The sequence below is a fragment of the Callospermophilus lateralis genome, chromosome 1 (assembly GCF_048772815.1).
Source record: "Callospermophilus lateralis isolate mCalLat2 chromosome 1, mCalLat2.hap1, whole genome shotgun sequence".
In the NCBI taxonomy this organism is placed as follows: domain Eukaryota; kingdom Metazoa; phylum Chordata; class Mammalia; order Rodentia; family Sciuridae; genus Callospermophilus; species Callospermophilus lateralis.
The window spans coordinates 182007457-182022029 of record NC_135305.1 but is presented as its reverse complement, the minus strand read 5'-3'; the positions used below and the strand labels follow the sequence as shown (position 1 = coordinate 182022029).

At 40.5% G+C, this 14573-nt stretch overlaps 1 protein-coding gene across 2 annotated transcripts; it reads left to right on the top strand.

Moving 5' to 3' along the window:
- The first annotated feature begins 180 nt into the window (after positions 1-180).
- On the top strand, positions 181-6545 carry Dph3 (diphthamide biosynthesis 3). 2 transcript variants are annotated; one of them, XM_076842148.1, is made up of 3 exons: positions 181-403; positions 857-931; positions 4204-6545. In XM_076842148.1, the coding sequence occupies exons 1-3, from the start codon at positions 296-298 to the stop codon at positions 4267-4269; spliced, it is 249 nt and encodes an 82-aa protein (XP_076698263.1). In that variant the 5' UTR covers positions 181-295; the 3' UTR covers positions 4270-6545. The 2 variants fall into 2 exon arrangements, with proteins under 2 accessions (XP_076698263.1, XP_076698236.1); XM_076842121.1 differs by lacking the exon at positions 857-931.
- The last annotated feature ends 8028 nt before the right edge of the window (positions 6546-14573 follow it).

Sequence of the window (14573 nt, the reverse complement as noted above, 5' to 3'; positions counted from 1 at the left end):
TGCTATTGGTCGCTGCTATCCAATGGGAGTAGGGTTGCGCGACACTGCTGAGCAGGAAGCCCCATCTTTCCAATGTCTCTACCCGTAACTCAATCATCTCCATGGTGACCGCGACCGGGTCACCCATTTGGCGGCCAAGGCCGGAGTTGCGTCATTGTCTATGCGCCGGAAGCGGTAGTTCCTGCCCTTGTGCGTGGTGACGGCACCGGGTCCCAGCCGGCTTTGGGGAAGTTTCACCAACAGAGGCGTTGTCAGACGGCTGGGGCACCTGCCCTCTGCCGGCCCCAACGACCCCATGGCAGTGTTTCACGACGAGGTGGAGATCGAGGACTTCCAATATGACGAGGACTCCGAAACGTATTTCTACCCCTGTCCATGTGGGGATAACTTTTCTATCACCAAGGTAATTTCAGGGACCCGCGCAGGGACTCACTAGAGCAGGCGCGTTTGCTTTCAGTCATCCTTGCGGCCCTGAGTCCACCCATGGTCTCTGTTCCCTGCTTCCAAACCCATCCCTCTCCCTGAACTCTCAGCGGGCACATCATTCTGGCCTTCAGTTTAGCCCGGGAGTGGGTGTGAAGGAGAGCCGGTTTTGTTACTCCCCGGTCTCTCTTAAGGGTCCCTTCCCGGGATACTTCTTTGGAAGAGGGAAATCGTTTTTTGTTTCCCAGGGGTTTTGAGGCAACGGAACCTCGCCTGACCTTCCTGGGTGTTTCCCTTAAGTGAGGGAGAAGGCTCTTTGGGCTCGCACCCACCTTGCAGGGAGGCAAGCCACATAGAGGTGGGAGAGGTTTGATGGGGAGGAGATAGCGAAGGGAAGATCGTGCTGACCAAACGTTGTTTGATTTCGTTATAGGAAGATTTGGAGAATGGGGAAGACGTGGCAACGTGTCCTAGCTGCTCTCTCATTATAAAAGTGATTTATGACAAAGTAAGGGGTCAATTTTTAAATGGGGGGGGGGCGCGGAGTGTGAGACAGTGGCAAGGACCTAGAGCAGCCTGGCTGTAATAAGTAAATGCAGAAGATTGTTCCTTAACAACGTGCTGGGTTAAGCGCGCGCTGTTTTTGTTTTTTTAAAACAAGCTTTAAAAGTTACTTATTAACAGCCATATCATAAATTAAAATTTACAGTTCTGATTATGTAACTCGTTTTAGCTTTGAAGAGAGTGATAAAGAAAACTGCTCTTTAATGGAAATGATTATGTATTATATAGAAGAAAAATAATTTTAAATGTCTTAATTGACACTCTGTTCCTGTATTTCATATGTAACTAAATTATTTTCAGAGCCCCTGGACACATTTTGAAAGGAACAGTTACATATTATTTCTTGCTTAGCTTATATGTAGAACTTGAGTATCTTGTTTGAATATAATTCCTCATTGCCATTTTGAAGTTGCATTTTATTCTTCAGTTATCCTATTGTCTTTCACAAGGATATTGATGATAGAAAAAACGAAATCTTTTTACTGCCCACTCTCCCCCAAAGTTTTATTTTTCTAATGGATTATTAAAGATGAACTCTAATATTAATATAGGGAAAGTGCAGACAAGACTTCAAGAGAAGTAGGCTATAATTTAGACCATAATGTAGAACTTGAATAATTTATTCTTGTGTTAAAATGTGTTCTATAACAAATATGGAGTGCCAGTCTGAGAGGAGACTATAATTTAAAATAAGGTAATAATGACAGTATTTATTAAGAAAGGCCTTATATAAGTAAAGATTTGAAAGAGATGAGAGAGAGAGCTATTTACATATGTGACATAGAGTTAGGCAAACTAACATTTGTTGATGAGATCTTAAGGCAGGAATATACCTGGTTTTGTCAAGGAAAAAAGAGAGGCCAGTGACTAGAGCAAATGAGGGTGAAGGTAGTTCAAGATGAAAAGAGTGGGGCAGATCACAAAGATTTGAAGAGACACTTTGGCTTTTAAAGTGAATGATGGAGGGAACCACTGGAGAATTTTTAAACAGAAATGCTATAACCTCACCTATGTTTTAAAAGGATGATTCTGTCTACTGTGTTCAGAGTAGACTGAGGGAGCAAGGAGAGAAATGGGAAAAACAAATAGGCTGTTACACTAATCAAAGCAAGAAATGGTTTAGACTGGAGCAATGGAGGTGGTGAGAAGTGGTTGGATTCTATATACACTTTGAAAGATAAGGGTTTTCTTGCTGGTTGGATTTAAAGTATGGGAGGAATCGGGTGATTTTAGCATTTTTGGTCTAGCTAGAAGGGTAGAATTACTAACAGCTGGGGTTACAGAACTATAGGTACACAGGTGGGAGGTAGATATACTAAATTTGAGAAGGCTATTTGTCATCCAAGTGGAGCTTCTGAGAAAGCAATTGAATATGCATGACAGCTGGCAGTATAAATTTGGGAGTTACCAGCAAAAGATAGTATTCAGAGCCAGGATATTGGATGAGATCTCCAGGACTTTGAATATAGATGAAATGGACAAAAGAAAGACCTGAGTCTTGAGGTGCTCTAGTATTAAAAGGTCAAGGAAGAAGTTAAGGAATGTGCAAAGCTAACTGAAAAGGAGCAAACACTGCAAAAGGAGGAAATTCAACAGTGCCATATCCTGGGAGCCAGATGAGAAAAGGGGGAGGAATGAGATTCTTGTCAGATTCCACTGTTAGAAGAAAACTGAGAATATACTATTGGCTTTGGCAACACACAATTAACTTATGATGGTGTTGAGAGCAGTTTCAGGGAGGGACTGGGGACAGCCTGATTGGAGAAACCTGGTAGATGGGAAATAGGTCAGAAAGAATGGGGAAATAGGGGCTGGGGTTATGGCTCAGCGGTAGAGCACTTGCCTGGCATGTGTGAGGCCCTGGGTTCGAATCTCAGCACCACATATAAATAAATAAAATAAAGGTCCATCAACAACTAAAAAATCATTCTTAAAAAAAAAAGAACGGGGAAATAGGAGTCAATAAGTGTGAACATTTCTTTAAAATAGTTTGCTACAAAGAGAAGCAGAGACATGGTACAATAACTGGTAGTGATAGAGGATTATCAGAGGTTTTCAGGTCATAAATCCTCATTGTAGACACTGGAAGTTAGATTTCACCATTGTGTGGTTTTGCCAAGTGAATAGAGAAGAGCGGATATAATTGACCATGGAATGTGAACTTAGGTAAAGAGAACATCTAGGGAATGAAGGACTCTGAAAAGGTGGTAGGGATAAAGAAGAGGTCCAGAGGGGTTGAAATATGGGATTTGGGATGGATAGATGCAGCAACAGAGAAGATTAGTGATGGTATGGTCTCATGAGATAAGGTTCAAAGTTGGTTGATTTTAGAGAAGGGAAGAGAATGGGGACAGAAAAGAGCCAATCCCACTTCCAAGCCCTGTGGTACTAGGGCTCTGAAAACACTAGAAGGGGACCTAGGGGAAACTGCACCGGGTTATAACTTCATCTCAACCTAGCATTCTTGTGCAGAGCTAACCTGTACTTAGTAGAATGTTTAGCTGCATCCCTGGGCTCTTCCCATTAGATGATAGTAAGCAACCCTCAGGTGCATCAGCCTAAAATGTTTCCAGACATTAGGGGCAAAGGAACACTTTAAAGAAGAGTTGAGAATAAGGACCATTGTGGACCATGAATTCCAAAGAGCAAGGTAGAAGAATTCCAGAGGCAGGAAGAGTAGAGCCTGGGGACAGAGTAGTAGCTAATCCTTCAGGGATCAGATTGCAGGGGTAGCCTGGGAGGCAGAGTGTTCTTGTGGCAGTTGACATAAATCAGGATAAATTATCAGAGATTGGATTTCATTTAAAAAGTAGCTAACATTACAGATTATCTGTGTTGGAAAAACACATAAAGACCTATTCCTTCTAGTTGAAAGAAGGGCTTAATTTGAAAAGGATATATGTAAAATTATATATGACCAAAATTTGAAATAATGAATATAAAAACTTAGAAAATGTAACATGCCCTTACATTATTTCCAAGAAATGGTAGCTTGCAAGTGAAGATGGGCATGTTTATAAGACATTTATTAAATGATGAATTCAGTACTGAATACCAGTATACTTTTAAAATTTTAATTCTAGTTCTGTCCTTGAACAAGAATGAAGCAATATAACAATGGGAGAATTAACAACTGGATTGAATCTCTAACAAAATGAAGGTAATATTAATGCACCTGTGATATAGAACTCAATGTCATTTCTCATTCTGTCTTAGGATCAATTTATGTGTGGAGAAACAGTCCCGGCCCCTTCAACCAACAAAGAATTAGTTAAATGCTGAAGAAACCTTCAGGAATCCACATCCTGAACAGTTGAGAATGAACCCCAGGTGGAAATATCAAATGCAGAGTAACTGATTTTTTTCACGGGGACAACTGTTTTGTGGTTTGCCATTCTGTTACCGTGTGGATCTTTTCACCAACTGCTGAGTTCATCTTCAAATAGAAAAGTGAGCCCCAGATAGGTCATACCTGGATTTCATGTTTAGGATGTTGAATTGGAAGCATTCTTAATTATCCATCTGAATTTAAATGAAGATAATTTTATATCAGTGCTTTCTTTCCCTTATACCGTAAACCTAATTCAGTATCTGATAACAGCATCATCTACCTCAGTCATTAGGATTTCTTAGTTTAAAAGATATATTTTTAATTAGTAACCAATATGGTTAAAATTAGCCCTTTCTTTGAAATTTGACATCAGCTTTATTACTCTAACTTAAAATTTGTTCCTTCATCAGTACTGCACTTCCAGTCCCCTCACCAAGCCAGTCTCCCCAGTCTTGCTATTATTAGAATGTTCAGGTTCTGTTCAGCATGTTTTTTCTGTTATACTTCATGCACAGAGTTCTATTGTGGTAGTGAATAAGGAAGGTTAGTGAATAAGGAAGAAAAATCTACAGTGAAATGATTGAAGAAATGGAGAGTCCTTATGTTCCTTAAAAATCATGACAAGATTAAAAAAAAAATCAGAAGGAAGCAAAGTTGTTAACAACAAGAGGAGTTAAACATGCCAAATTAGTAAATGAATGCTTTAACTATTTTACCAGATCAAAGCACATATTTTTGTATCTTGATTTTTGTTTATTTTCTGATAAAACTAATGAAATTGCATTTCATAGAGAGGTTAATGCCAAGTCTCTGTGGCGAGTTCCAGTGCTTTTAGCCTATCACAGTATTGTGTCACTACTCCTAAAAAAGTAAAGCATCTACAATAGAGAATGAACTTAAAAATGGGAGGCCTGTTCTGAATAAATATGTCCATGTGGACACATCTAATAAGCCTCTACAGCATGCAACCAAACCAAACATGCACTCCTACAAAGAAATGTTGCTAGGGAGTAAGAGAAATATATGAAGATAGACTATTAGTCTTTCTTTGCTAAAGTACTGAGAGTAGCAAGAAATTAGAATCACAAGAAAATTGGAAAAAATTTCCATTATAAACAGAAGTTTGCTGTCTGTATGAAAATGCACCCATACCTGGCAAGTTGTTTTAGGTATGGCTCCTGCAATTAGAAAAGCTTCTTAGAGTATGAGTGTTCTATACTGGTTGATAAATAAACTCACACAATCTTTGGAAGTTTAAATTAAAACAAGTGGACTTAAAAAAAAAATCTGGCATTAGCATGGCTGTATTCAACCATTAGGCTGAGACATAATAAATCAAAAATTATATGCTAGATATACTTCATACATTATATGGCATATTTGTGACATGATGAGAAGTCTCACTGCTGCTTGGAACACTGCCAGCCCAGAAGTAATCCACACAACTTTGAAAAGCAAAGTGACTGCTCAGATGAACAGAGCAGGATACAAGTTAACTCTAGTGGGCAGTGACCTGCAAAGAGAAATGAACTGTCTCAACCTCATTTTAGATGGTACTAACTATATATAAACTTTCTCTGCTGCCAATGAATTTCAAGCAAGAACAGACATCCTTGGTGTGGGTCTACTGTGAGCATAGAACAGGAAGAAAATTTGCCCAAGTTTAAACATCCCAGGAGAAAAGAAATACAAACAGCATTGGCAGTCAGTAATTGTTGATAATGCTGCAATAATAGGAATGATTTTGTTTTAAAGCAACTGTGTTGTTTAAGTTTGAGAACTATAACAGAACATAACAAGAATTAATTGTATAGTAAGCAGAAAGTAAAACCAAGGTTTTTCAGGTATGATTGGAGTTCTGAGTGATGCTTGTGCCTTATTTAGCCCCACAGACATTTGTGGAGCACCTCTGTGAACTGATTTAATCCAATCTCTGTCTGATTAGCTCTGGGGTTTTGAGACCAGGCCAGAGGATCCCTCACCTGTACAGGTATAGGAGATGGGATCAATGTTTTCAGCTATCAGTTCTCATTTCAGGTGTGGGGGATTGCCAGAATGGAAAGGGCAATTGAAACCTTGATAAACTCAAAACTTCTGAATCATGAATTACAGGGAAACTCCCAATTTCATCAGCGATGTTACCACACTTCTGAGTTTGAAAATTAAGTCGGCTGTTTGAAGGATCTGCGTATACTTTATACATTAAAAAGCATTTTCCTAACTAAAATGCACAAACATTTTTATAACTACATATTAATTTATTACCAGGATAAATTGTATTGGCATGCTAAATAAAATCTGATAATTTAAGTTCTCTTGTTTTCACATAACTCTTCTTTTAAATATCAAAATATTACATTGAAAGGTTTTGGTGTGGTGATTTTATATAAAAGGTTTATATATAAACCTTAACCTGCTTTGGGGCATTCTAAGTAGGTTTCTGACACAGACAGTAGAGGTTTTGTTTTGTTTTGAAATGGTCTCTCACTGTTGCCCAGAGTGACCTAGAACCTCTGGACTTGAGTTATCCTCCTGTCTCAGCCTCCTAATAGCTGGTACTATAGGCACTCATTACTGCATCAAGCATAGCAGACAATAGAGTTTTAAAAAGGAAAGAAATTGCTGATGTTAGTACAGTTTGGCCACTTGGATTTGGACTCTGGACTTTTATTGTTTAAAAAAAGTTAGCTTTAACTTAACTGTTAGTAAAACCAAAAATAATTGGCATTCTTAGGTGAGTAATTCATTTTATTGATGGGAAAGAACTGATACTGTATTTAAGGCTGGTGATCAATTCTTGAAGTGGTTTGACAGCCCAGCTCTGGAGAGAACACAATTTGAATCTTAATTCCTCCAATATGATCTTCAGCAAGTTACTCAAATCTATGTCTTGTCCCACAAAATGTAGACCGTATGACCTCCCCAATAGGGTTGCTCTGTGAACTCATTCAGCAAGTGTCTGTGGACATGGCCACAATGGAGCTTATGTGCACCTAGAGGAGCCAGGAAATAAGATAGATTGGCTAAAGTCCTAAGGGAAACAGATTAGATAATGTGATGGTAATAGGGACAGGTACCTTTTTAAAGAATAGATGTCACGTGTGTCGCACTTTTTCTGAGACCTAAAGAATCAAACAACTGTGTGATAAATGATTAAATGAATTAATAACTGCAAAGTAATTGGTATAGTGCCTATTGTGCAAAAAAATAGTCATTCTAAGTCCAAAAGGAATTCAACATTGTCATGAGCATTGGCAGCATCTTTAGAAGTGCAAAGTTTTGGATGCTCCCACCATTCACCTTACTGAATCTGGCGATGGAGCCCAGCAACCTGTACTTTAACAAGCACCAAAGCTGATTCTGATGCAGCCAAAGTTTGAGAACCACTAGTTTTCAAACTTGCTGACAGATTTGTAATCACCTGGGTTACTTTAAAAACCGATGTCACGGAAATTTAACTAGTCTGGGAACAGCTTGGGCATCAGGATTTTGAAAAGCATCCCTGATGGTTGTAATGTGCAGCCAATGCAGAGAGCCACTGGGCTAAAAAGGCAGAAAATTCATAATTGCAAAGTACAAAGGGCCCAATTTTTAAAAAAATGTTCACACCTGCTTTGCACATGAACAATGAATGTGGGCTTAATTGGCCACGTGCTTGTATCAGACCTGCAATTGGCCTTAACAAGCAACCAGCAGGGGGCGCCCAGGCTGGGCTGATGTAACCTGTGGGAGAACCCCAGTCTCAATGGTCTCTGGGCTGTGTCCTCTATTTAAACAGACAATCACATTTGCCAGCATTCGCACTGGCTGCTAATTACGTACTTTGCAAAAGCGACAGCTTCTGCAGGTGTAAGTAATTAGGAGTTCTTTAACTTGTTCCAGGGGTACCTGCCGTTCCCTACTTCCCACCAAGCAAATTGCTAATGATTACATATTCCACTGGGAGACGATTTTACAAATTATTTCCTGATAAGGGTTTAAAACAAAGAGCATAAAACAGAAATCACAGTTAAAAATACTAACCCCTGGCTCCAAAAATTGCTTAAAATGGGGATGGAGGTTGAATGAGGGAATCAATCGCCACCCTCCTCTATGCACTTGCAGAAGAAGAGTCCTAAAACTCAGGGGGTGGGGAAGGACAACTCTGTAGATTTCTGAATGAATATTGGTCAGATTCTAGGAAGGCAAGTTAGCATTTTTTAAAAGAAAATTGTTTTCTGGCCTTCAGACTTCACTACTAAAATTAGGAAAGAAAAGTCACTTAAACAGCCTTTCCCAAGTCCTGATGCAAGCAAACAAGTTCAAGCTTGCAGAGAAATCCAAAAGTGAGGTGCAACCAGTTGCTGAAATGGGAACCGTGAAGGGGGCTGATGTCACTATTACTTCTGTGAATTTGCACCCAAACATTAGTGGAGAGATTAGGGTGCTGTTGGTCAATAGAGCTGATAAGCCAAAAAAAGCAGATGTCCAGCAGGAAACGGGGAGGGGGGGACAAATACCTAGTCTGCACCATGACGTCTGTTTCTCACCTCCTCTAACAGCAGTGCTCTTCAGAGTCACAGCTGCCACTTCCTTTCTATCTTCCAAACCTTTCTTAAATCTTGTTTTTAGCCAACTGTTACCTGGAACCATATTGGGGAAAAGAATTCTGCAAACTCCCAGCTTAGCCAAGTTAATGCATTACAAAACTACCGTAGTTATTGATTCTCAAAGACCACTTCAACTCTCTTGAATACTTTGGTTAGAAGCCCCACTAACTTTAATCTTTATAAAACCTGTGGAAACCGTGTGACAACACTTACTCCCTGAGACAGGACAAATGCTGGGAAACTGACCTAGCTACCCATGCAGATTAGAGGAATAGGTACCCAGTAGGCTGTTTCCAAAGAAGACAGTCACCTGGACCCTCTCTGGCAAATGAGGAGGTGTTTGATGATGGGGAGGGTTTCAATACATTGTGGTTCTCAAGTAGAAGGAATATTGAGTAAGAGAAGAGAATCCTGAGGCATGTCACAGAGCCACAGGCATTGCTTCAGCCCCGGAGGCGTTGGGGGGTGGGGGTCAATACCTGGGACATGCTTTTCCTTTCTGAGACCTGACCATGGTAGCAGGACTAGGTAGCAGTCATAAAGATTTAGAACAAAGATTTGGGGCCAGACTTCATTCTTAAGACGGGGACTGTTTTTTAATAGGGTCATAAGTTGTACCATTGGACAAAAATGAAGATTGAGGATGGAAGAAACAGGGAAAACAAGCCCTTAATGGGCACCACATTTGTGCCTGAGCTAGCACAGGCTTTCCAGGGTTACTCCAGAGGGCACTGGAGTGCCCTGCCTACAATTCCAAATGACAGTGAGGACTTGGAGCATTAATGCAGTAGCAGGTATCTCTAACTACCAGTTGATATGAGGATGAGAGTGAATCAGACTGGATGGGGGAATTGGGATCAATTAAATGAGATAATGCATGTAAAGCAGTTAGCACAGTATTTGACCATAATTAGGACTCAGAAAATGATAGTTTAATTTTACACATTTCTTGTTCCATCTGAAATGACGAGATGCTATGGTCTGGGTTAAAACAACAATGGGCTCAGCCATAGTGCATCAAGATGCAATCAAGATGAAGCAGAAAAACCATGAGTGAAAGAAAATGAAGGAATTTAAAATAAGGATGACTTTACATGTTTGTGAAAACATTAAGGAAAGGCTATAATCTTTGCATCTGATGCTGAACCTAAGGTAGCTATTGTGAACCAGAGCAAATATAAATTGGGCCCTACATGTGTCTCACTACCTTAACCTCAGCATTGTGGGTGACTTCCAGGGGAAACTTGCATCTCCCCACAGAGTTACACAGCACACGGCCCACAACAAAGCAAGCTAGCAGATTAGCAACAATACACGCAAGCACCCACTCCTGCTGGTGCCCTGCTTCAGCTTTTAGAGCATAAAAAGAATATTGCTTCACTTTAAACTTCTAAATCTTGCATAACATTTCTCTTGTGGTCAGTGCTAACTCAGGACCATATAGGGAAGGGAATTCTGAGAAGTGTCATCCCGGTTTAGCTAAATTATCATTTATTTACCTAGGCAGGAGTGGGACACCATGTCATTTAGATCACTCTATGATGTATCCATAATAACAGCAATGTTAACTAAAGCCAAGTCTTTGCCAATGTGTCAATCAAGAATTGAGGCATTACAAAGCATCCCCAAACATAAGGCAATAGTCATTTATTTTTGCTTAAATGTTTAGTGGTCAGCTGAGGATTGACTGATCCTGGCTGGGTTTGGCAGAGTGACTCCAAACTGCAGGTTGGAAAGGGTCTGGTCCCAGGTTTCTCTTCCTCTTGGACAAGTGGACCAGCTGAGCCGGAGTGCAAGAATCCATGCACCCAACACATGTCTGTATCATTCTTTGCTTACATCATGGCTGCCACCATTCCACTGGTCAGTACAAGTCATGTGCCTAATGCCAACATCAAGCAGTAGGGACTGTTATGGAGGTGGTTAAAAGGAAGAAGCGAATGTTTCTGAAAAATAATTGAATATACCATTCATTAAATGACAGGCTTGGCATTTTAATCTTACACCTTTAACTCCAAATTCCATTTTCCTTCTCCTGTGGCAGTGTTTGAATAATTGAACAACTTTCCAAGTAATAAAATGGAAGCAGTTGAAGCATTAAAACAAGCCAGTAACTCTCATGTCTCTGATCAGACATGAGATAACAGCCCCAGGGGATTAATTTTTGCTTCCTTTTTGTTTTGATAATGAGTGAAGCTTTGGCTGTGTTTTCCATATTAAAATTCAGCCTTCTCCTTCACAATGTAACTCTGGTAATAACAGATTAATATTTCCAAAGTCTACCATAAGCATCCACTTGAAGACATTTATTAGCTCTAATTATAAAGAAAAATGGGACCATATACTCATGCAGGGCCATTAAAAGTGAAAAATAGCACCCAGGGAGGGGACCTAGACTACTCACCTATGGTGTCTGCTTGCTGGTTGCTGAAATTTGAGAATGACTCATTTTGAGAATTTTATTTACAACTTATTCCTTTATACATTAAGCTGGTGCCCTACAATTTGCTATCCAGACCCTTTTAAATCAGGAGAGCAGCTCTTACTTCAAGTTCGATGTGATCGGCGTGGCCATAACTGAAACTTCAAACTTTGGACCTTGAATAAAGTCTGCCAGATATAACTTATATATTCCTAGCAGAATGTTGTCTATTAATGACTTGTCCATCTGGCTTGGCTAAGCATTCTCTGTATCATGCTGAGTTGCAGGAGAAAAAAAAATGTGAAGTTAGACATGAAGGAAAACTTTCTGCTTGGAAATGCGTTAGATGTGTTAATAGTTACCCCAAAATGGATAAATGATGTCCATTCAATCAATAAATATATTCCAAGCATTTTTTTGGTTTGAGTACTAAGCCTAATATCTACACAAGGGAGAGTTTTAAATAATAGAATTATATTACAGAAATCTTTGAAAACAAGACAAAAATGGTTTTCGCTAATAAGGACCCAAATGTGTATGTTGGTGATTGGCAGCTTTGTTCTCTTTGCCAAACATATATCTTACTCATTAGCAATTTTAATTCACTTTTTATGTGAACATAAAGAGGCATAAGGAATGCCTGACCTTGACCAGATGGTTCCTATTTTTGTTGCCTGTACATGTGTTCCTGTCCCATCTGTAGACTCAGTGGATCAGTGCCCTGGACAAAGAGGACAAGGCCATATTGGTCACCTCGCTTGGCCTTGGTTTATCAAGTGTTAAATAGGAATGGGAAGTGACTTTTAAAGTTCCTATTAGCTCTGTTCTGACATGACTGTCTCTACTCTTGGATGAATTCGTCTTGGCTTGTCTAAATGGGCAGCCTTTGGAGATTGCTTCACAACTCTGATAGGGGAGGAGGAAGAGTAAAGTGGCAGCAATACTAGACAGTGCCTGTAGGGGGAACCAGTGCCCCACTGGACTCCAATTTTTGGCAAGCCAAGCCCAGACCAGCTTGCAGCAGAGCAAGGTGCAGTCAAAAACTCTCTGGACCAGGTGTTCTCTCTCCCAAGGGGCAGCTTGCTTAATGTGAATGTCCAAGGAAGCTGATATTTGCAGGACGTCACCCCAGAGATCTGAGTTAAACACAGCCTTTTGGTTACTGGCCTCACTGACATCTTGAAATGCACCCAGCAGGGCTTTTGTGTTCTGGAGTCGGTCTATTCAACATGGCAGCCACTAGCTCCATGTGGCTTTTTAAACATTAAATATAATTAATTAAAATTAACCAAGATTAAGAGGCAGTTCCTAGATAGCTATACCACCATATTTTAAGTATAAATGTATAGAGGTGGCCATAACTTGTGGCTGCCATAGTGGATGGTTCAAGTATAGAACATTTCTATCATCATGGAAAGTTCTACTGGACAGCTCTCTTCCAAAATGTGGTATGGTAGTCACATACTGAAGAAACCAAAGCCTCTTCTGATTTCTTCTTCCTCTTCCATTGCCCTTCTTTCTTCACTTGTGTTACAGTGTCCTAGTAACATATTCTTAGAGGGCGAAAAAATGAGACATTTGATATGAAAGACCTGGGCTTGAGACTCAGCTTCCCACACCCAAGTTTAGAAGAGTTACTTAGTGTTTGTTTCTGTATCAACAAAATGAAAATAATTAAACTCATCTCTCAGGGTTGTGAAGATCAAATGGGATAATAACCATGTAATTTTTGGTAAGTTATTCATTGCCCAAATTCCCACCAAGCAATGCACAGAGGAAATAGAGGGGAAATTGCCATTAAATTTTTTTGTTTTTCTTTTTACGTAATATATTTTAGATTTCCTTTGTCTCATGCTCTCTCCTCCTCCATCCTGCCTATGTGACCTAAAGGTGGGCCAAAAGGTAGGGAAGAAGACTTCCAAGAGCACTGGCACGAAGGGAGCAGCCCAGGGGGCATTCATCAACAAGTTCTACAACTCCCCCAAAGGAGGAACAATTTCTTGGCAACAGGTGGAGGAGGGGAAAGTGCTCTGAATGTATTAGCATTTTTTCTCCTCTTGAATCAGCCCCCATCTTCCTGACCCAATCATTCATTACCTATACTGTCTGTCCTTTTGCGCCCCCCAACTCAGTACCTAGCAACATCTTGCTGTATATCTTTCCAATTCCCTCCTCCCCTTCCCCTCCCTCCCTCCCTCCCCCTCCTTCCCTCCCTTCTCTCTCTCTCTCTCTCTCTCTCTCTCTCTCTCTCTCTCTCTCTCTCTCGCATTCAGGCATACATCTGCCTTTTTTCCTACAAAAGTGAAATTCTATACAGGTTTGCTTTTAACTTACCACAGTTTATATGACCAATTCAGTAATTCTTTGACTTCCTCCAGAAATTCCCTTACTATTGTGAATTAGATTATTCCAATAATTTGTTATTGTAAACAGAAATAAGAGGCAGAAATGAATTAGCATTTAAAAGCAGGAGGAAAAAAAATGTCTTGCAAATTTGTGAAAGAGTGAATCTTTGGGCAGCTGAGACCTTCTATTGGCCCTAGACCCCCATTTCCCTTTGCAACTAGTGTTCTGCCTTCCCCACCCAATATGCCCTGAGGTCCGGCACTGCAGAATAAAATGGTCTAGATCCCACCTCCACCCTCTCCAGGGTCCTGTCTAGCCTCCCACCCGCACCCCAGTGCCCCTTCTCATCCCTTGGCACCAGGATTAGGGAGGCTCAAGAGATGCCTTCTCTTGGAAGCACTGTCCCCTTTGCAGTCCTCTCAACCCCATTCCCATTTGTCCTTGCCAATATGAAGACACCTGGTGAATGGGAGGAGTTGGTGAGAGCTTTGTACCCCTCCACAGTCCCTGAATGGTGCCAGTGGTCATGGCCTGTCAGTCAGGACCAGCTGGCATTTGTACAACAATGGTCACTGCCAGGCTACTTCCTGACAATCTAACAACTCACTCGAGCTGACAGTAAGGAACAAGGAGAATAAGTTCCCCTGTCTTCATCAGAGTAAGACTCATCCTTGTTCAAATCCTAGGTTCATCACTTATTAGATGTGTGACTTTAGGAAATATTTTACCACCTCTGCACTTTAGTTTCTCCTCATGAAAAGTGGAGACAATGACATTCTTTCACGGTGTTGCTGTGAGAATCAAATGAAATGACAAACAAACACACATAGCACAGCACCTGCTTCATAGTCTTATCTTTATCTTGTCTCTGGTTTGATCTGGAGAACTGTAGCTTGTC